A 22766-nucleotide genomic window follows, 5' to 3' on the forward strand; every position below is an offset into this window, starting at 1 on the left:
TTACAGTCTTCTGTAACAAAAGACCAAATCTTAACATCACATTACAAGATTAGAAAAGGTCTTATGATTCAGTGAACCCTTACTGGGTCCTGGCAACTTTAAATACATTATCTCTTTATGTCAACTCCTCCTGTTTGTTAGTTGTAGAATCTGAGACTCAGAGTTTAAAGTAACTTGCTCCAAACCACACTCAGCAGTGGTTGAGATTCAAGCCTAGGTTCTTTCCCATGGAGGCTCATTTCTTCTCCTGTTCCAGTTTCTGTCCCTCAGGTAGAGACTACAGGGGTACTAACATTAAATACTTCAACACAAGGTCAGTCTAGAAGCTCCGTGAGGACCCACACTCAACAGACCTGGACCTTAACAGTGTTCTGAGGATCCTGCACATGCTCCAGGGTTGCATCAACATCCAGAGCCACCACCAACCCGGAGGTAAACCGCAAAGGGTTGTCTGACTCGCCCGCTGGCTCGATGATGGTGGCTGAGGCTTTGTGGATCTGTAAGCAAGAAGAAAATACTATGATTCTAAAGCCAGGTCATTCCTGGATAAGAAAACACAATCTTTTTTCTGTCTCTTTATCTAATGAGTGGGCATGTGGGAGCCACTCAGAGGAAGAGCCTAGCCCAGCTGTTCCATTGGTCAAAGAAGATCACCAAGGTAAAGATTTTTGTCCGTCTGGACAGATTTGGCCTGTAAGGGCCAAATAGACCCTGACCTGCTCTGGAAGTGGGAGATGCAGGAAAGCACTCTGTCGCAGCATGGTCTGTAGAATTTTGACCACTTCTGCAGGTTTAGATGTCATGAGTCGGGGCATAAGGTCAAGGAGTTTGTCCACAAAGCTGTCCTGCAAGTGGGGCAAATCAGCGATGAAATACCTAGAGGAACAAACAGAAGCAACTGACTCATTCAACTGTGTACTCATTCACCACAGGTTGGGCCCCAGACACCTACCAAACCCTGAAGCAGGAAGAATGATGAAGTGAGAGGACCTTGCAGTTTATGACCAAGATAGACCGGTACCTACACAAACATGCCTCACTCATGATCATCAGAAAGGCCTCTGTTTACTGATAACCATTATGTGCCAGGAATACTCTTAAGTGTTTTACATGATCTTATTTAAGTCCCAGCAATCCTATGCATCATTAGAATTTTTATTTTCATATTACAGATTCATTAATTATTTTAACAAATACATTTTTAAGACCTACGAAGTGCCAAGCACTATTTCAGGTTCTGGAAACACAGTGAACAAAAGAGAACAAAATGATTGCTTCAATGAAGCTTGCATTCAAGTGGCAGAAACACTGAGACTCAGAGGGGATGATGCCACATTGAGGCTCAGAAAAGTTAAGTACGTCACTTCTGGCTCGGACTGATCCAATTTTGTGCCTTGTGCCAGGGGACAGTCAAAAAATATCTCACTGAGGAGGTGATATCTATGCAGGAACTCAAAGGATGAATTAAGAACAACAGATGAAGAACTTTGGGGATTCAGAGCTATCATCTTCCCAAAAATCTTTTCATCCCAACGGTGCAAAAACAGACTCTCTAGTTTAAAGAATCTAAAGCCAAAAGTAAGGCACAAACTTATTTCAGATTCAAAACTACAATTTTTTTTTTTTTCTTTTTGAGACGGAGTCTCGCACTGTTGCCCGGGCTGGTGTGCAATGGCATGATCTCGGCTCACTGGAACCTCCACCTCCCAGGTTCAAGCAATTCTTCTGCCTCAGCCTCCCGAGTAGCTGGGATTACAGGTGCCCACCACCACGCCCTGCTAATTTTTTGTATTTTTTAGTAGAGACGGGGTTTCACTATATTGGCCAGGCTGGTCTCAAACTCCTGACCTCGTGATCCACCCACCTTGGCCTCTCAAAGTGCTGGGATTACAGGTGTGAGCCACCACACTCAGCCTCCAAACTAGGATCTTAAAAAGCCAAGCTAGATGGTACAATTTGCTAGAGAGCATTACCTGCTGGTAAAGGTAGTGTTGCAAGTCAGCCCTATAAGAAGCTGTCATCATCGAAATGACAAGTACAGAGTCATAAAAACCTCAGGTTGGTGAACTTCATGAGGGCAGAGACAATGAGTGGAAGAAATGAAACAGACTTCATCAGTGCTTTAAGATCCTATGTCTTCTCCCAGTATTATTCTGCCAGCATACCAAAAGTCTGGTCATTCCCTCGACTCCTATTTCTTCATCAAGCTTTCCATTCAACTACTGCATGTGCTTTAATGGATTCATTCCATATAAAATTCTGAAAAAATACATGTATTCTACAAAATAAAATTTACCTACAGAATTACAAAACAATTGTTTGTAGATTATAGAGAAATATGCAAGTGTAAGAATAGTGTGGGCCTGGTGCAGTGGTTTACACCTGTAATCCCAATACTTTGGGAGGCAGAGGCAGGAGGATCTCTTGAAGCTAGGAGTTTGAGACCAGCCTGAGCAACACAGCAAGACCCCATCTCTAAAAAAATATATTAAAAATTATCTGGGCATGGTGGCACATGCCTGTAGTCCTAGCTACTCAGGAGTCTGAGGTGGGATGATAGCTTTAGCCCAGGAGTTCAAGGGTGCAGTGAGCTGTGCCAGCCTGGGTGACAGAGTGAGACCCTGTCTCAAAAAATAATAATGAGGTCAGATGCAGTGGTGGCTCACACCTATAATCCCAGCACTTTGGGAGGCCAAGGCAGGCAGATCACTTGAGGTCAGGAGTTAGAGACCGGCCTGGCCAACATGATGAAACCCCATCTCTACTAAAATCACAAAAATTAGCCGGGTGTGGTGGCAGGTGGCTGTAGTCCCAATTACTTGGGAGGCTGAGGCAGAAGAATCACTTGAACCCAGGAGGCGTAGGCTGCAGTGAGCCAAGATTGCGTCACTGCACTCCAGCCTGGGCGACAGAGCAAGACTCTGTCTTAAATAAATAAGTAAATAAGAATGGTGTGAACAAACAGTGGTGAAAAAAACAGATGACTAATGATTTTTTTCAACAAACGTATTTACACGTTTTCTTCATATTTTTATAGCCTAGCTGAGTGCTAAATGCAAGTGATTCCTGATAGGTTTAGTTTTGAAGCTCTAACTTCAAAGAAGTTTCTACAACATTAAGGAAAAAAAACAAATTAGGGTTTTTTTCCTAATTTAAGGTTAACGACATGGCCACAGATGATAGCTTGGCTGCACTAGCTATACCAAGGAATGTGATTTGTGATTGTTCCTATTGCCTGTAAGTGCTATTCTCCATGTAACCAACATTTAATAAGCCAGAAGAGTTATAAAATACTTACCTCTGAAAAAAGTCCACTTCTTGTAAAAATTTTTCGCACATCCCAAATAAGGGATCAAGTCTGTAGAAAAGAAATGTAAAAGGATTTGCTTGTGAAATCTGCAAACTGAGGAGGACCAAAAGTCCCAGAAACCTGAGCCTAAATTAAAGGAAAATTAGTATATTACACTGTAAAAATGATCTCTAAAAGTAACAGAAGACTCCTAATGGACCTGGTGGAAACACCTGTCGGGATCCCAAGACCTGATTAAACCACTGCAGTGCCCATTAAGCTCAAAGAATATTAAAAATCAAAGACTATTGCAGGCTACACTTGGCACTAGACTCACTACGAATACAGGAGAGAAGCATAGCATGTGGGCAGTACAGTGTCAAGTTCCCCTTCTGCGGGAGTCCTGGCTTCATTAGCATCTCAGCTAGTATGGTCTCTATACCTACCTGATTTAGAGCTCATCTCCTTGCACATGAGCTGTCAGCATTGGGATGAAAGCTCCCAGATAGCTGGGTGGACTGCTACAAGATCTATCCAGTTTCAAGAATCCTTGCACTCAATGAAGCCTACAGCCATTGTATCTGCATCTTGAAACTACTTTATTTATATTTCCTTCTGGTCTACATGCAGTTTACTCAGAGATCATTTTTTCCATAGCGGTATAGCCTACTAATGTAGTTGACACTGTAAAGGCTCCAAGAAACATACCTAAAAAGTTGAGTAAATTCTTACGCAAGAGGGGGAAAGGTTTTGTTACTACTTTGCCCACGGACACAGATGGTGTTCCTTCCTCTCTACCTTGATTTATTTGGCCTCACAGTACTTGAGAACATTTCATTTCAGGAAAAAGTTATTGCATACCTAAATAATCCAGGCAACATGCTAGGTCCATATGACTTACTAAATTTTGACCTTTGTATGTTTTCTTCCTATTTCTTGTATGTAATTTCTGCATGAAACTTCCCACTTGTTTTCTTTAATATTTTATTCGTTGGAGGAATAAAGTTCCCACTGAGATAAAACAAGTACTCTTTCCTTATATAAAAATATGTAAGAGAATCATGTCAAGGTTTAGTCTCTTTATTAAAATATAGTCTCCTTGGCTGGGCGCAGTGGCTCAAGCCTGAAATCTCAGCACTTTGGGAGGCCGAGATGGGCGGATCAGGAGGTCAGGAGATCGAGACCATTCTGGCTAACACGGTGAAACTCCGTCTCTACTAAAAAATAAAAACTAGCCGGGCGAGGTGGCAGGCGCCTGTAGTCTCAGCTACTCGGGAGGCTGAGGCAGGAGAATGGCGTAAACCCGGGAAGCGGAGCTTGCAGTGAGCTGAGATCCGGCCACTGCACTCCAGCCTGGGCGACAGAGTGAGACTCCGTCTCAAAAAAAAAAAAATAAAAAAATAAAATAAAATAGTCCCCATGAGTAGACTTTGTATCCTTCATCATACATTTCCTAGCACAGGCAGCATTCAATAAGTATTTGCTGAATGAACAAAAAATGGGGCCGAGGGTAGATGGCAAAGGGAAACCTACTCTGGAAGCAACATTCATTCTAATTATTTTCCGGGAAAAAAAAAAAAGTAGCACTTGAAAGTTTTTAAACTAATCTTCTACCAGAAATGGAAGTGAAATTTCATAGTGAGGTCACCCACCAAAGACCACAAGGAGTAAGAGGGCTAGAAGAGAGAATTCCAGCCAAGCAGGGGCACAAAGGAAAGCAATTTGGCCAAGCAGTGACATTTCCTTATTTATTTCCCTGATTATATAGAGAATCATCTTGGAGAGACTCCAGGCAGTAAAATACAAAAAGATTTGGGAACTCTCCTCAAACGTCAAAAAACACCAGGCATCCTCTTCAACATGCCATATATATGAAGTAGGCCTCTAATACTAAGAACTCCTACTTTTCCTTTGGTGTGAGGGAAGGAAAGCTATGAAAGTAAGGCTCACTCGGGGCTAACAATCATTAAAGAAGAATACAAATTACCAATTTAAACTAGTCTAGACTTTCATTGTAAGTATGCAAAGACAATGGAAAATGACTAGGTGTTGTAAACGACAATCAGGAGCTGTAAATGAGACCAAGCAGTTCTCAAAAACAGTTAAGGCAAGAAAGCACAGTAAACTTTTTTAAAAATTCTAATCAACAACCTCGGTGAGAGTTAACAGGGATTTAAAAGGATATTACACTGACAAAGCAAGAGAAACTGCTACAGAAACAGCAGATGAGAAGATGAGAAGCTATACAGCAGAAAAAAAAAAAAGGAAAAAATAGTAGAGAAGCACACTTGGAAATAAAACACATAATAATGAAATCAAAGTCAACAGTTCAGAACAGTGGAATCGACAACAATGTAAACTGAAATGATAAACTAAAAACAGCATATTAAAAAATTTACTGGCCAGGTGCGGTGGCTCACGCCTATAATTCCAACACTTTGGGAGGCTGAGGTGGGCGGATCACCCGAGGTCAGAAGTTCAAGACCAGACTGACCAAACATGGAGAAACCCCGTCTCTACCAAAAATACAAAATTAGCCGGGTATGGTGGCGCATGCCTGTAATCCCAGCTACTTGGGAGGCTAAGGCAGGAGAATCGCTTGAACCTGGGAGGTGGAGGTTGCAGGGAGCTGAGATTGTGCCATTCCACTCCAGCCGGGGCATCAAGAGCAAAACTCTTATCTCAAAAAAAAAAAAAAAAAAAAAAAAAGAATTTACTCAGAATATAGAATAGAAAAACAAAGAAATTGAAATTACAAAAGGAAAGGTATAGGAAAAACAGATCCAGAAAATCCAACGTTCAGTGTGACAGACTAAAGTGTATACAAGAAGTAAAGAAATAATGGAGGAAAAAGAAAATCCCTGAGCTAAAAACAGCTGATACTTCAAACTCCCACTGAAGATCAGCAAGAATATTGAAAGAAAAAACATACCTATACATATCCTGGTGAAATTAAAGAAAGAAAATTTTAAAGGTGTCAGCATGAAAAATAAGCTGTAGGGAAGAGAACCAGACTGACATAAGACATCCAACTGTAACATTAAATACTAAAAGGGAACGAACATAGCAGAGGCAGAGTCTCTATGAACCTATTCTGGTTTGGCGGGGGTTGCCCAATAAAATAAATAAATAAAGGCACCATAGCAATATGGAAATATTGGAAAAGAATTCCATTTATGTATGAGAGCAAAGGAATTTAAAAAGCGACGGAGAACAGTGGTGGCAAAGCTGGAGCTAAACTTATAAAGATTATAAGTGGTGGCTCACGTCTGTAATCCTAGCACTTTGGGAGGCCGAGGTGGGAGGATCCTTTGAGTTCAGGAGTTCGAGACTGGCCTGGGCAACACAGTGAAACCATGTTTCTATTATTTTTAAAAATAAAAAATACTTTATAAAAAAATTAAAAATAAAAATAAACAAGGATATAGGATTATGTACTTACAACTTTAAAAGATTATATTTATAAACATAAAAATTAATACGAGCTACCTTATAAAAACATAATCAGCTGAAACAAACTTCCAAGTTATTATTTTTTTATTATTTTATTATTATTATTATTTTGAGATGGAGTCTTGCTCTGTTGCCCAGGCTGGAGTGCAGTGGCGCGATCTCGGCTCACTACAAGCTCCACCTCCTGGTTTCAAGCCATTCTCCTGCCTTAGGCTCCCGAGTAGCTGGGATTACAGGTGCCCACCACCACACCCAGCTAATTTTTTTTGTATTTTTAGTAGAGACGGGGTTTCACCATGTTAGCCAGGATGGTCTTGATCTCCTGACCTCGTGATCCGCCCACGTCGGCCTCCAAAAGTGCTGGGATTACAGGCGTGAGCCACCACACCCGGCCATATTTTTATTATTTTTAAGAGATAGGGTCTTGTTCTATTGCCCAAGTTGGAGTACAATGGCATGATCATGGCTCATTGCAGCCTGGAACTCCTAGGCTCAAGGGATCCTCCCAAGTAAATAGGACCACAGGATGCACACCACCCATGTCCAGCTAATTTTTCATTTTCATTTTTTAGAGACAGGGTCTCACTATGTTGCTTAGGCTGGGGTCAAACTCCTGGCTGGGCTCAAGCAATCCTCTGCTTTGGCCTCCTAAAGTCTGGGATTACAGGCATGAGCCAGTGCATCTAGCCCAAATTGTTATTATTATTTGGACCTTAACTGGCCTAAATTATTATTATTATTTTTTGAGATGGCGTCTCTATCACCCAGGCTGGAGTGCAGTGCCACAATCTTGGCTCACTGCAACCTCCGCCCCCTGGGTTCAAGCAATTTTCTGCCTCAGCCTCCCGAGTAGCTGGGATTACAGGCGCCCACCACCACGCCTGGCTAATTTTGTGTATTTTTAGTAGAGATGGGGTTTCACCATCTTGGCCAGGCTGGTCTTGAACTCCTGACCTCGTGATCCACCTGCCTCAGCCCCCCAAAGTGACAGGCGTGAGCCCCCATGCCCAGCTAACTGGCCCAAATTATTTAAGCAGTAAGAGACAAACAAAAGCATACTAAAATCTTCATCTTGATCTTAGATCATCTTGATCCCTTAGATCTCTTAGATCATCTTGATCTTAGAGAGGTGACCATAAATTCTGTTTAACTTTTTATGCTGATAAATGTAAGTTCAGTATGTTCATTAAAAATGTAAGTAATAACAGTATTATTAAAACTAATATTAGTTAACATGTGTCAAGTATTTATAATGGACGTGACAGACACCATTTTAAAGACTTTGCCTGTAATAATCCAACCAGGGGTGGTGGCTCACACCTGTAATCCCAGCACTTTGTGAGGCCAAGGCAGGTGGCTCACTTGAGGCCAGGAATTTGAGACCAGCATGGCCAACATGGTGAAACCCCATCTCTCCTAAAAATACAAAAAATTAGCTGGGCGTGGTGATGCGTGCCTGTAGTCCCAGCTACTTGGGAGGCTGAGGCATGAGAGTTGCTTGGACCCGGGAGGCAGAGGTTGCAGTGAGTTGAGGTAGCGCCACTGCACTCCAGCCTGGGTAATAGAGCAAGACTCTGTCTCATAAACAAATAAAACAAATAAATAAATACATGGTTTTGCATATAATAATTTAATAACCCTTACAATAACCCTGTGAGGAAGAGGTAGGTACTACTATAATCTCAATTTAACTTATGAGAACAAACTGAGGCCAAGAAGTGTTAAGTAACTTGTCCAAGGGTTACTTAGTTTGCAAATGGCAAAGTCAAGATCTGAAGCCAAGCAGTGTGATGCCACAGCCCTCTTAACCAGTATGTTCTACTGTCTCTCACTTGAAGAGTTTAGAATTAGGGTGCATAATTTTGAAACCCCTGGAGGAAAAAAGAAAACAATCCAGCAAAACTCAGAAAGAAATAAAAAACAGCAGGAATGCATACAAACGAAAAATATAGGCTGGGTGCGGTGGCTCACGCCTGTAATCCCAGCACTTTGGGAGGCCAAGGCAGGTGGATCACCTCAGCTCAGGAGTTCCAGACTAGTCTGGCCAACATGGTGAAACCCTGTCTCTACTACAAATACAAAAATTAGCTGGGCATGGTGTTGCATGCCTGTAATCCCAGCTACTTGGGAGGCTGAGGCAGGAGAATCGCTTGAACCCGAGAGGAGGAGCTGAGATCGGACCACTGCACTCCAGCCTGGGTGACAGAGAGAGACTTTATCTAAAAGAAAAAAAAAAAAGAAAAATATAAAATATTATAGCCTGAGTAAAGACCTAAAAACATTAGTATCTTTATATAATGACATGACAAGATAAGTATATTATAATGTTGGGTGAAAGGAATAGGAGGCAGAACAGCAAAGAATGGTATGATCCCCTTTATGATATTGTACACACCTTTATAATCTATGTTTATATGGTTTGGGAAAATCTGGAAGTATACACATGAAATACTGGCAGTTGTTTTAGAAGTGGTAGATTGCCAGGGAACTTTCACTTACCCTGTAATATTTTAATTTTTGTAACAATTATACATAAACTAAAAAAAACTTTAAAAAAAAAAAAGTATAGATGCCATCACAAGCACCTTTGTTTTTTCAGCTGTAACTGGCACATAGTAGGGATTAAACATTTGTTAAATGAATATATGATACCTTCTTTTTTTTTTTTTATGACGGAGTCTTGCTCTGTTGCCCAGGCTGGAGTGTAGTGGCGTGATTTTGGCTCACTGCAACCTCCGCCTCCCAGATTTAGAGATTCTCCTGCCTCAGCCTCCCGAGTAGCTGAGATTACTGGTGCATGCCACCACGCCCGGCTAATTTTATGTATTTTTAGTAGAGACAGGGTTTCACTATGTTAGCCAGGATGCTCTTGATGTCCTGACCTCGTGATCTGCCCACCTTGGCCTCCCAAAGTGCTGGGATTACAGGTGTAAGCCACCGCACCCGGTCATATATTAATATCTTTATGATTAAATGGTTCTCTGACTTTATGAGGTCACTATCAAGATAAGTGAAAAAATATTTTATTTTTCAGAATATCATATCTGACCTAGTATATTTCGGTGTTTAAACATTCATATTTATATCTCTATGCCACTTTTCTTGTTGACACAGTGGCTTGACTGAGCGTCAAACCTGTCTGTGAGCTGGCAATGAGTCACCTAAGTATTTTTTTGTATCAAATCTATGATGCCATTATTCTTAAGATGCACCTTTATTTTATGAAATAGTAAGAAACAAAAAACACTATGGGGACACCATCAAAATATCTGATTTCAGAGAAGTTACAATAATAAAAAATGTGTATCTTGGAATCAATGAAATGTGGCAATTCCAGCTATCTGAAAGTCTTACAGCTATAATTACACTGAGCTCTTATTACGTATCAAGTACCATGCTAAGTATTTTTACATGTATTATCTCATTTATTCTTCATAGAAATGCCATGAGATAGATGCTATCTTCATTTTCATTCTGTACAGGGAAACAAGGTACAGAAAGGCTCATCACCAAACAACTAGTAAGTAGATAAAGCAAGATTTGAACGAAGTAGTCTGACTTCCCAGTACATCCTCTTAATTTATCCTTTCTGCTTGACAAAAAGCTTATTAGTCCCTTCAGAACAGAAAAATGGTCCCTGACAATAAATTCTTAAGGAAATCTATCAAGTAGGAGGATACAGAATGTCCTTATTGCCAGATAAAGTCCTGTGTTGTGCTATATGTAATGGAGAGTCACCAGAGGGTTTTTAGCAAGGGAGAGACACAACTGGATTTCCAAGGGTCTAATGTGACCCAACAACAGAATCTGTGATATCTGAAAAAAAATGAATAGATCACACATTCCTTAGCTCGTCTTTCCTAAATCTCATTTTACTTATCATTAACTTTCGTGTGATGTCTGAATGCATTTGAAGTATCTTTGAAAGGAACATGCCACATATTTTGGCCAACCCCACATCTTACCCTCGTGTAGTTCGTGCTGTTACTATAAGCTGCAAAGCTTTGGCCTGCAGTCTCATGTGATGTATAATCACCACCTGCTTATTCTCCACACCACTGTACATAAACTCCATTTTGTAAGTCTCTTCCATAATCTATAAAGAAAAGATAATTAACAATCAATAAAAATATCATAGTCTTACTTGAGAGCAGCATAGAATTCTACTGTTAAATGACCTTAGGTAAAACTCTGAACTGAGATTTTACATCCCTATGCTTTTAAGTGTTGAAAGAAATTAGTATAGTATGCCTTGTGAAAAGAGAATAAATTATTTTGCCTATTTAAAAAGAAGACTGACCTGGTAATAAAATCATCTTAGTTGATGATGTGAAGATAAGAAAGCTTCATCACTAAGCAAACTGCAAAGCACTGAAAGCACCGCTTGTTACCCTAAACGAAGCCCACTCTGCTGTGGGAACAAATTAATATGTATTATGTATGGAAACCCAATCCCCAGGAAGTCCTCAAGAATTAAGCATCAGGAACTATTAACCAGATGTTAGTTATCCTGACAGACTGTTCTATGGGCCTGGTCTGAGGGAGTTAGGGACAGAAATAAGTGCAAGAAAACATTGTCTATGACCCTAGATCAAGTCCACGATCTTGCTCAGTTCTATCCAAATAAGCTACTTTCATCAAAATGATGCTTCTCTTTCCCTTCTGTGCTTGCCTCCCAGTGAACACTCTGGGGTCACAGAAATGACTCCAGATTCTCTTACAATTGGCAGTAAGACAAGTTAAATTACATGAGTGTCTCAATCCCTTTCTGTAAACAGGGAAGAAACAGTACCAATATCATGAAGTTTCAAGTATCAAATCGAGCATGCAACGTGTTTATCACAGTATCTGGTAAACAGCAATGGTAATTCCTTTCCTCTTTTCCTTCCAAATTATTGCTCCCATCCTTCCAATATGGCTCAATTATTGGGTTCTAGTCATTAAATTCTACTCCTCTACAATAAGCCACATACCAGGTCTGAGAGAGAGAGTCTGGATCAGACAAGAGTTTAGCACTGTAGCAGAAAATAGGTTCTGAGTATCAGAGGATCTGGTCTCAAGTCCTGACTGTATTACCTATAGCTCTATGAATTTAACCTTGCTGAGCCTTAACTGCCTCATCTCTAAAATAGACTTAATACTTATTCCTATCTCATGGGATTATTATGAGGGTTAATTAAGCTAATAGATTTGAAATCATTTAGTGAACTGTAATGTAACAATAACAGTCACCATCATTAGCTTCCTGCTGGGTCATTTACAGACTTCCTATCTGGAAGACTTGACCTGCAAGAGATCACCAAGTCTCAATACTTAGGTACAAAGGGGAACTGCTCAAAGCTAAAAAGAAATAAACTAGAGGCAAATAAAATTAAAGCCTACTTAATGAACTACCCAGATATGTAAGGACCTTTTAACGTTGAAGAGATGGTACAGGCTAAAGATATAAACAACCTTAATTGAGTTGGGCTACATTTTCAGATGAAAGATTCATGATAGTAAAGACAGGGTTTCACCATGTTGGCCAGGCTAGTCTCAAACTCCTAACCTTAAGTGATGTGCCCGTCTCAGCCTCCCAAAGTGCTGGGATTACAGGCGTGAGCCACCGCGCCTGGCCCAACTGCCACATTTTATAGAAGAGAAAAAATCCAGGGAATTTAAGTAACTTGCTCAATATCACTCAGCAAATCAGAGGAAGACCTGGGACTAGGACCCAGGTCCCCTGAGTCCAAAGAGAGTGCTGTGTCCCCTAGTTACGCTCCTTCTCATATCACTAACTTCTGTCCTAGCCTAAAATTAGGGAGGCCACACCAGAGGTAGAAAGCTATAGGAAGGCCTCTGGCTCTGCCTTGGACTGGACAATTCCTGGCCAGAGACCTATTTGAAGGGAAGGTCTGAATAAGCTTACCTGTTTTGCTGCTGCTGAGGCCAAATCACTCTGCTTCAAATACAAAGGGGCAGCTACATTCCACAACTTTTCCTGCAAGGCCTACACAGACAAATCAGGAGGGAACAGAATACAGAGGTCACAAAGACTGGCATATCATTTGGGATTTACATTTTTGTTTTCCTTTGAAAGTCTACCACGAACAGGACTTCTCAATCTTATTCTTTTAATCCAATAAGCTGTATTTATTATGGAGAAAGATGAGACCAATGGTTTGGGCTAAACCATTTGATCCAATTCCTGGCCCGAAGGCTCTGTGTCCCAGATCAGTGCCTCTGGAAGCAGAGGACAGGAACCATGAAAGCGTCACCAGAATGCGCAGGGCAGCCAGCTTCCGGGCTCTAGGTACTCCTTGTTCCCAGAGCCACTGGACTAACCTAAGCCACCTAGATACTTCTTCCTTGACTGTGGTTTTTTCTTTTCCCCTATGCTCATTATGTGATGAATGACACCTGCCCCCAACCACTTTACCAACATATTCAACTAGAAATCTAGCAGCTTTCCTAGATTTCTCTCTCTTTCAATCTTTCTACATTCAAAAGCATCACTAAGAGCCACGATTTTACCTTCCATCTCTCTCCTCACCTATCCATCCACATGACCTCATATCTTGCACAAACTTCTGTGACAGCCTCTTATTTTCTCAGTCCTTCTGAATTACAGATGTAATCAAATGACATTACAGAAAACCTAGACTGACACTGTCCAATAGAAATATAACATGAGCTATATATATGTAATTTTAAATATTCTTGTAGCCACAGTTTTTAAATTACAAAGATGTAAGTTAATTTTGAAGATACAAAGACTAAGTTAATTTTTTAAAAAAGTTTATTTAACCCAGTCTCCAAGATATTAACATTTCACCACACAGTATTTTTTAAATTATTAATTAGATAGTTTACATTTTCTTTTCATATTAAGTCTAAGAAATCCAGTGTGTATTTTGCACTTACTAACACATCTCAGTTTGGACTAACAACTTTTCAACTGCTCAAGAGTCTCATGGATCTGGTGGCTATCAGATTAAATAGCAGTAGGTCTAAACTATAGATAAACTATAGGAATTTCTGGAATATTTACTTGTAATCTATTTCTTGTATGCATGTTTTTTGATAGTTGTAGTCAGAAAGCAGAATTAAGTTTGGGGATTAGATCATAATCCCAAAACATGCAATCCCAAATGTTGAAATCCTGACATCCAAATTCTGGGGAAGTGATTAGTGTGTTTTGGGTTGTATGCAGGATAGCTGCATCATGTTAGGCACAACTATTACCTTGTTATTGTCTTTATTTGGAAATTAAGTATGGCTTAAGGAGATGGGTATGAGTGCCAAGCTGACAAGGGGTGGACTTGTGGACCTAATTTTAGGTATCAACTTGACTAGATTAAGGAATATCAGAAACCTGGTAAAACATTATTTTGTTTTACACATTGAGGGTATGTCTATGAGAGTGTTTCCAGAAGAGATTAGTGTATAAATCTGAGTGTACTAGGCGGAGACTACCTGCCCTCAATGTTAGTGGGCACCATCCAATCAGCCAGTGGCCAGGAGAGAACAAATACTAAAGACAAAATGGGCTGGGAGCGGTGGCTCATGCCTGTAATCTCAGTACTGTGGAAGGCCGAGGCGGGTGAATGACCTGAGGTCAGGAGTTACAGACCAGCCTGACCAACATGGCAAAACCCTGTCTCTACTAAAAATACAAAAATTAGCCAGGCGTGGTGGTGCACACCTGTAATCCCAGCTACTTGGGAGGCTGAGACAGGAGAATTGCTTGAACCTAAGAGGCAGAAGTTGCAGCAGTGAGCCGAGATCACACCACTGTATTCAGCCTGGGTGACAGGGTGAGACTCTGTCTCCAAAAAAAAAAAAGACAAAATGGCAAAATGGACTCTCTGGGTTCTGCTGCTTGGATATCAGAAATCTGACTCCATGAAACTGCATTATCACAATACTGACTTTGTGTATAAGCATTGAGTGTGTACATAAAATGTTGAAACTTCCTCCTCAATAAATGAAGAGATATCCTTTTCGTACATCTGCATTTGTGAAAGATAAAATTTCTTGAGATCTCAGCTCTTTGGGTGACTGCATATGCAGTGGTGACCCAACACAGTTTCTATCAATCTCGTCAAAAGACTTGAGGTTGCTGGGCACAGTATTTCAGATGACCACAGTTAAAAACTGGGTATACGCAAGTAACAACCAAGTGATATGCATTTATACCTTTCCCTTTATGACCAATTTCTTTATAAATATGGCTCATCTGCTCATAACTGTTATACTTACCCAACTGTCATTAGTACCCTGAGTGTTTATGCTTGCAAATTTGTTGTTATTGTCTATTTTATTATATTAAGTGGTATATAAAGTATTCTGTTGTGTTTTTGTGTTTCTCAAATAAATTTCCCTTTAAAAAATAAACAAATATCTTTAAATTTTTAAAATTATTTCTTCCATAATTGTATTCTGGGGATTTTGATCTTTTCCGGGCTGTGGTTTTTGGGATTTTAGTCTTTTGGAATTTAAACAGTTTAGGACTATGATGTTGTGGACTGTCTTTTGGGATTATGATTGGCTCCCCTTCTTTTGGGTACATAACATTACACCTTAAGTATTTTGTCGTGTTGTTGTGTAATTCTTCATAAAGATCATTACTGACTACAGAATATACTGCTAGGTAGCTGTATCACAATTTATTTAGCTTTTTTCCTGTTATTAAACACACTTGCCTTGGGTTCTGGCTCAGCCCCTTACCTACACTGTCACCCCTTGTCATTGAATAACCAACAATTATGTGTTCTTTTTAGGAGCAATTGCTTCCCTTTCCTCACCCATCTTTTGCTACTATAGAAAAGTAGATTCTTCTCCATGGCCTCCTTGAATTCCTGGGGTTTCACAGAGGCTTGGAAAAGCCGTTTAAACAACTTTGCAAAGGGGCATGAAGGAACTTCTTGGAGTGAGGAAAATGTTCTATGGCTTGCCTGTGGTGGTGATTACACAGATATATACATTAGAAAGAATGTATCTAACCTAACAAGGACCATTTAAGTACCAAGTATACATACCCACCTTTACATGTATACGCACACCTGCACAACTGTATATATAACATTTAGCACAAGATCACACAGTAGAAAATAACTTTTGACTCCCTGATTTACTCTGACTTTAGTCAAATATCATTAATCACTTTGAAAACAAAGAACATTTTGAACTAGGGCCAAGATAAAAGTTTGTCAAGTGAGAAGGGCTCTCCTAAATTCTGTGCCAAAATTTATAGTAAAATTCTGCTACAGAAGCTGAAAGATACTGAACTCATTTAATTGTTTTTTAACTCAGCAAAACTAAATAGATTCTTGGGTACCAATTCTGTGTATAGCTGACTACTGAGTAAGAAATGCCAGCAAGTTAGTCCTTTTCAGAGCAATGAAATTAACCTTTTAACTTTGATGAAGTGCAATGAGTTTTTTTGTTTGTTTGTTTGTTTGTTTTCTTTAAAGACAGGATCTTGGTCTGTCATCCAGGCTGGAGCGCAATCTCACTGCAGCCTTGACCTCCTAGGCTCAAGCAGTCCTCCCAACTCCAGCCGAGTAGCTGGATATACAGGAATGCACCACCACACCCACCTATTTTTAAATTTTCTTGTAGAGATGAGGTGTCACTATGTTGCCCAGGCTGGTCTCTTGAGCTCAAGTGATCCTCCTGCCTTGGCCTCCCAAAGTGCTAAGACTACAGGTGTGAGTCACCACACCTCACCTTCAAATGAGCATTTTAAGAAAATAGTCTAAAACTTCATACAATTCCTTTGCTAATCAAATTATACAAAACATTTACAACCTTAGGATTCTAACTAAAATGATTATCCAATCTGCTCTAATTACATTATGATAAACGAATTCTCCCAAAATTTACAAATTCCTATATGAGTTAATATTTTGTTAATTAGAGACAAATGTAATAACACTGCAGAGTACATAATTTCTCCATTGTCAAGTGGTTGCACTAAGACCATAAGTTTTGCAACTTATGCCCTCACACACTGCTGGATCCACAAAGATGCATTTTTAGCATCACAATCGTAAACGGAATGGATGCAAACCAACCTTGATGAGAAGTAGTTGACAGCGAAGATAGGTGGCAGAGAAATCAGCTACTCCTGCCAATTCAGACTGAAGTTCTCCAAGTCTCTGCAGATCCCTATAGTGAATAAAACCCCAAGGCAAACACAGGATAATGCCACCAACATAAAGATCATGTCAAAAGCATTTTACCATTTTATACCTAGTAAACTGGTCATACATTTTTAAATGACAACACTGAATGCTGGAGTGTTTATAATAAAATTGGTTCACTCACACTATGATAGTAGTTTAAGCTGATGTACCCCTTTTGGAAAGCAAAACCGTACTGTTATAAACGCACATATATGGTAAAATATTGATTCATAGCTTTACACTGAAAAGTAATACTAAGAGAAATATTCAACAGAAATGAAACGCTTTATGGGCCATAATATTCATTGTTACGTGGACTATTATAGTAAAAACTCAGTAACTACTTATTCAACGGTGAAAGAAACATTGAATAAATTATGATGCATCCAATCAAGTAAATTTTTTATTATTATTATACTTTAAGTCCTGGGGTACATATGCAGAACATGCGGGTTTGTTACATAGGTATATACGTGCCATGATGGTTTGCTGCACCCATGTTTTTTTTTTGGGGCGGGGGTGGAGTCTCGCTTCGTTGCTCAGGCTGGAGTAGAGTGGCGTGATCTTGGCTCACTGCAACCTCCGCCTCCTGGGTTCAAGCAATTCTCCTGCCTCAGCCTCCTGAGTAGCTGGGATTACAGGCGCACACCACCATGCCCAGCTAATTTTTGTATTTTTAGTAGAGACATTGCTTCACCATGTTGGCCAGGCTGGTCTCCAACTCCTGACCTCGTGATCTGCCTGCCTCAGTCTCTCAAAGTGTTGGGATTACAGGCGTGAGCCACCACCCCCAGCCCAAATAAATATTTTATAGCCATTAAAATACAAAATGGTTAATAAGGTGTATGATCTCAACTATGTACAAACTGTAAAGAGGAGAAAAATACATTGAGTTGGTTTTCTGGATAGTGGTAATAGGGTATTCTTTAGTACCTTCTCCCAACTATGCTTTATTTTCCGAGTTTTTAAGACAATGAACAAGTATTTTTTTTGTATCCAAAAAAACCATCATTTTTTAAAAAGGTATTATGGTAGACACTGTTGGTTGCCTGTCTAGTTAACCATTCTCCACTTCTTTATTACTAACTGAACTCTGATTTTGTTCAAGGGAACATGTCCCCAAGCCCAATTCCAAGTAGTGTCTGATTTAACTAAGCCAATTAGTGCATATTATCCATCTGGATATGTGACCTGTGTTGACCTTATCAGTTCAGATGAAAGTACTTATATTCCATGTTTACAACAAATTGGTGTGTCTATCTGTCTCTCGCTGGACTGGGCTATAATCTCGCTTATAGCCCTGATTGCCATTGGCGGCATATTGTAACTCTAAGTGGGGAAAACCTTAAGATAAAGCCAATGCTGAAGACAAGAAAAGTCCAAAGAGAAATAGAGAAACTGGGTCCTCAATGATATAAACAAGCCACTTAATCATACCATATCTCCAATTTCTGGACATCTGGAAAAACATCTTAGTCATTCAACTGCTATAACAAAATATCATAGACTGGGTGGGTTATAAACAACCAAAATTTATTTCTCACAGTTGTATAGGCTGGGAAGTCCAATATCAAGGCACCTACAGATTTGGTTTCTAGTGAGGGCTCATTTCCTCATAGGTTGCACCTTTTACATGTATCTTCATATGGTGGAAGTCACAAATGAGCTGCCTTAGGCCTCTTTTAAAGGTTATTAATCTCATTCATGTTCTACTCTCATGACCTAATCACCTCCCAAAGACCTTACTTCCTCATAACATCACCTTGTAGGTTAGGATTTCAGTATATGAGTTTGGGGGAGACATAAACTTTCAGATCACAGCAGGAAATAAATAGCCATTATAAGCTAGCTTGTGAAAAGCATCCTAACTGGATATAAGTATAGACACAATGATTGTAACCATATGAAAACATATCTGCCTACAGTAAGAAATTAGAAAGTGTCATACACAAATAAAATAGTTGTGCTATAATTATTGGTGATTTAAAACATTTAATTTTTTGAATAGGTAACACATACTTAAGGTATAGAATTCAAAGGATATACAATTAAATTAAATTAAATTAGTCCCCCTTCCTATGCCTGTACCCTGTAGCCCTGCCACCTTATACACCTTCCCAGAGGCAACTACTATTACCAGTTTCTTTTGAATTTTGAGATATGCCATGCATTTACAAAAAGTATTGGTTTTCTTTGTTTTCTTCTTTTTTAGGGGAGGAATGTGTGTATGTGTTTGTGTATTACCTAACCATCTCAGCATTCATAGAAAGCCGCCTCATTACTTTTTAATAGCAACATTAAATTCTGAATAGAAATGGAAACTGTGGGAAACCTTAAGGTTTTAGTCACTTGGGAAGCTGTCTGTTTCAGAGCTGGCATAATACATCAGGTTTCACAGTAGCCTGGAAAAAACCGTCCACTGGACTATGCCACTTCCTCTCATCTCATGCTCGGCAGGTAACGTTATGATAGTTAAAGATGCCTCCTAGGGACTTTGACATCAAGAAAGAGATGCCTACAAAGGGGCACAGAGTAAATTACTCTCAAAGTGATTGAAGAATTAATGTATGATACATATCACTTCTTATTTGTTTGGGTTGCTTGAACTGGTCCTGGAGGGCCTACCTAAAGCATGGGAACCCAGCACAACGAAAGCCAAGACCACAGACTAGCTAAGCCCAACTGTGAACTGTGAGTTTGGTGGCCAGATGGTCTCTTCCTTTCACTTCTCTGATTTTTCTCTTGCAAGAGACAGCCCTGAAGTATTCTACTTCAGAAGCATTTGTGTTTCCTCTCCAGGAAGATTCTGCCTTCTATGACAATTATACAGAATACAGACCAACTGACTGTACATTAACTAACTGATTCCAAGTGTTACTTTATTCCCCTGCCCCAGAATTGTAGCAGTTGTTCTGAAGTGCACAGAACAAGATGTAACCCAATCCAACACAATTAGCCATAAGAAATCTGAACTTCTGTACAAACAAAAATGGAAACTTGTTAGCTCTGGGAAAAATCCTCTGTGTCCCAGTGTTTCCTCTCTTTATCTCTTTATGCTTATGAGGCTTCTCAGGAAGCCTCAGTCTAGACATCCATCACGAGACTATAGGCTCTAATGAGAAAGGTACACTGAGCACATTCTATGTGCACTGTACTGTGCTAGCTGTTTCCTTACTTGAGCTCACTTAATCCTCACAATATGAATTGCAATTAATCCTATTTCACTGAACAGGAAACTAAAGATCAGAATTTAGGTGGCTTGCCTAAGGTCACAGAATAAACAACAAAACAGGACATGAACTAGACAGAGTTAGCTCTGACTCCAAAAGTATTTTTTTAACCATATCATATTGCATCTCACTTATTTATTTGCTATTAAACTCTTTTCATTTATTTATTAACTACATCAAACACAGATGAGACCAAAACTAATTTAAAACTAGATACGGCTGGGCGCAGTGGCTCATGTCTGTAATCCTAGCACTTTAGGAGGCCAAGGCGGGCAGATTGCCTGAGCTCAGGAGTTCAAGATCAGCCTGGGCAACACGATGAAACCCCATCTCTACTAAAATACAAAAAATTAGCCAGGTGTGGCAGAGTGTGCCTGTAGTCCCAGCTATTCGGGAGGCTGGGGCAGGAAAATTGCTTGAACCTGGGAGGCAGAGGTTGCAGTGAACTGAGATTGCACCACTGCACTCTAGCCTGAACGACAGAGGAAGACTCCGTCTCCACACACACACACACACACAAACTGGATACACTGGACCACTTTTCTATAGACGCTATCAGGCAGAGCAAAACAGTTCCTCCCAGGAACACACACATTAGCAATCTATATGATGCCACTATGCCACTATGTGTAAACACATTTACATATCGTGTGACTCTTTTTAAGCTTACACAATAGGCTGAATTATTTAAATCACTATTAAAGATAGTCAAAAAGATTCTGGATGTGCAAATCAAATGTAGTTTATTTTTTTCAATCTCGTAGAATCTCTAACAATCAAATTTATAATTAATGTCTCTTAGTAGCTTAGTAGAGCAAAAAGGAATGTTAGGAAACACAAAATAAACACAAAGTCTTGGTGACTTCTAAAATGCCATCTTTATTCCTGTGCCTAGATAATTACAGATTACAAACGTGCATTTGTACTCTTTAATTACTAGACCAGTTCCCATACTACAAAATAGGCGCTCTCCCTTAAAGACAATAAAAGTTTCAAAGCAAAAAGAGGATTTTAAAGAATTCAACTAAAAAATCCCATGTTCTTCAATGGTTAGTATGTAAAAGAATTCCCATAAGAAAAGTAGTACGTTTCTGAGCTTCTTCACAGAATTGGAAAAAACTGCTTTAAAGTTCATATGGAACCAAAAAAGAGCCCGCATCTCCAAGACAATCCTAAGTCAAAAGAACAAAGCTGGAGGCATCACGCTACCTGACTTCAAACTATACTACAAGGCTACAGTAATCAAAACAGCATGGTACTGGTACCAAAACAGACATATAGACCAATGGAACAGAACAGAGTCCTCAGAAATAATACCACACATCTACAGCCATCTGATCTTTGACAAACCTGAGAGAAACAAGAAATGGGGAAAGGATTCCCTATTTAATAAATGGTGCTGGGAAAATTGGCTAGCCATAAGTAGAAAGCTGAAACTGGATCCTTTCCTTACTCCTTATACGAAAATTAATTCAAGATGGATTAGAGACTTAAATGTTAGACCTAATACCATAAAAATCCTAGAGGAAAACCTAGGTAGTACCATTCAGGACATAGGCATGGGCAAAGACTTCATGTCTAAAACACCAAAAGCAACGGCAGCAAAAGCCAAAATTGACAAATGGGATCTCATTAAACTAAAGAGCTTCTGCACAGCAAAAGAAACTACCATCAGAGTGAACAGGCAACCTACAGAATGGGAGAAAATTTTTGCAATCTACTCATCTGACAAAGGGCTAATATCCAGAACCTACAAAGAACTCAAACAAATTTACAAGAAAAAAACAAACAACCCCATCAAAAAGTGGGCAAAGGATATGAACAGACATTTCTCAAAAGAAGACATTCATACAGCCAACAGACACATGAAAAAATGCTCATCATCACTGGCCATCAGAGAAATGCAAATCAAAACCACAATGAGATACCACCTCACACCAGTTAGAATGGCGATCAATAAAAAGTCAGGAAACAACAGGTGCTGGAGAGGATGTGGAGAAATAGGAACACTTTTACACTGTTGGTGGGATTGTAAACTAGTTCAACCATTATGGAAAACAGTATGGTGATTCCTCAAGGATCTAGAACTAGATGTACCATATGACCCAGCCATCCCATTACTGGGTATATACCCAAAGGATTATAAATTATGCTGCTATAAAGACACATGCACACGTATGTTTATTGCAGCACTATTCACAATAGCAAAGACTTGGAATCAACCCAAATGTCCATCAGTGACAGATTGGATTAAGAAAATGTGGCACATGGAATACTATGCAGCCATAAAAAAGGATGAGTTTGTGTCCTTTGTAGGGACATGGATGCAGCTGGAAACCATCATTCTTAGCAAACTATCACAAGAACAGAAAACCAAACACCGCATGTTCTCACTCATAGGCGGGAACTGAACAATGAGATCACTTGGACTCGGGAAGGGGAACATCACACACCGGGGCCTATCATGGGGAGGGGGGAGGGGGGAGGGATTGCATTGGGAGTTATACCTGATGTAAATGACGAGTTGATGGGTGCAGCACACCAACATGGCACAAGTATACATATGTAGCAAACCTGCACGTTGTGCACATGTACCCTACAACTTAAAGTTTAATAATAATAAAT

At 39.7% G+C, this 22766-nt stretch overlaps 2 protein-coding genes across 3 annotated transcripts in view; one reads left to right on the forward strand and one right to left on the reverse strand.

The window, feature by feature from the left end:
* The window catches only part of AAMDC (adipogenesis associated Mth938 domain containing), a 68451-nt gene extending 67989 nt beyond the window's left edge, over positions 1 to 462 (forward strand). The window contains exon 6 of the mRNA XM_073019643.1: positions 257 to 462. Within this exon, the coding sequence (XP_072875744.1) occupies positions 257 to 375 (119 nt within the window). The 3' untranslated portion in view covers positions 376 to 462. The remainder of the gene's footprint in view (positions 1 to 256) is intronic.
* INTS4 (integrator complex subunit 4) overlaps positions 1 to 22766 on the reverse strand; it is a 111393-nt gene that overhangs the window by 9178 nt on the left and 79449 nt on the right. For both annotated transcript variants that reach the window (XM_008020252.3, XM_038005433.2), the window contains exons 16-21: positions 16801 to 16894; positions 12651 to 12731; positions 10708 to 10838; positions 3299 to 3358; positions 717 to 876; positions 354 to 497 (exon numbers count right to left, since the gene is read on the reverse strand). In XM_008020252.3, the coding sequence (XP_008018443.1) occupies positions 354 to 497; positions 717 to 876; positions 3299 to 3358; positions 10708 to 10838; positions 12651 to 12731; positions 16801 to 16894 (670 nt within the window). The remainder of the gene's footprint in view (positions 1 to 353; positions 498 to 716; positions 877 to 3298; positions 3359 to 10707; positions 10839 to 12650; positions 12732 to 16800; positions 16895 to 22766) is intronic.

This window comes from Chlorocebus sabaeus, chromosome 1, assembly GCF_047675955.1.
Source record: "Chlorocebus sabaeus isolate Y175 chromosome 1, mChlSab1.0.hap1, whole genome shotgun sequence".
NCBI classification, from domain to species: Eukaryota; Metazoa; Chordata; class Mammalia; order Primates; family Cercopithecidae; genus Chlorocebus; species Chlorocebus sabaeus.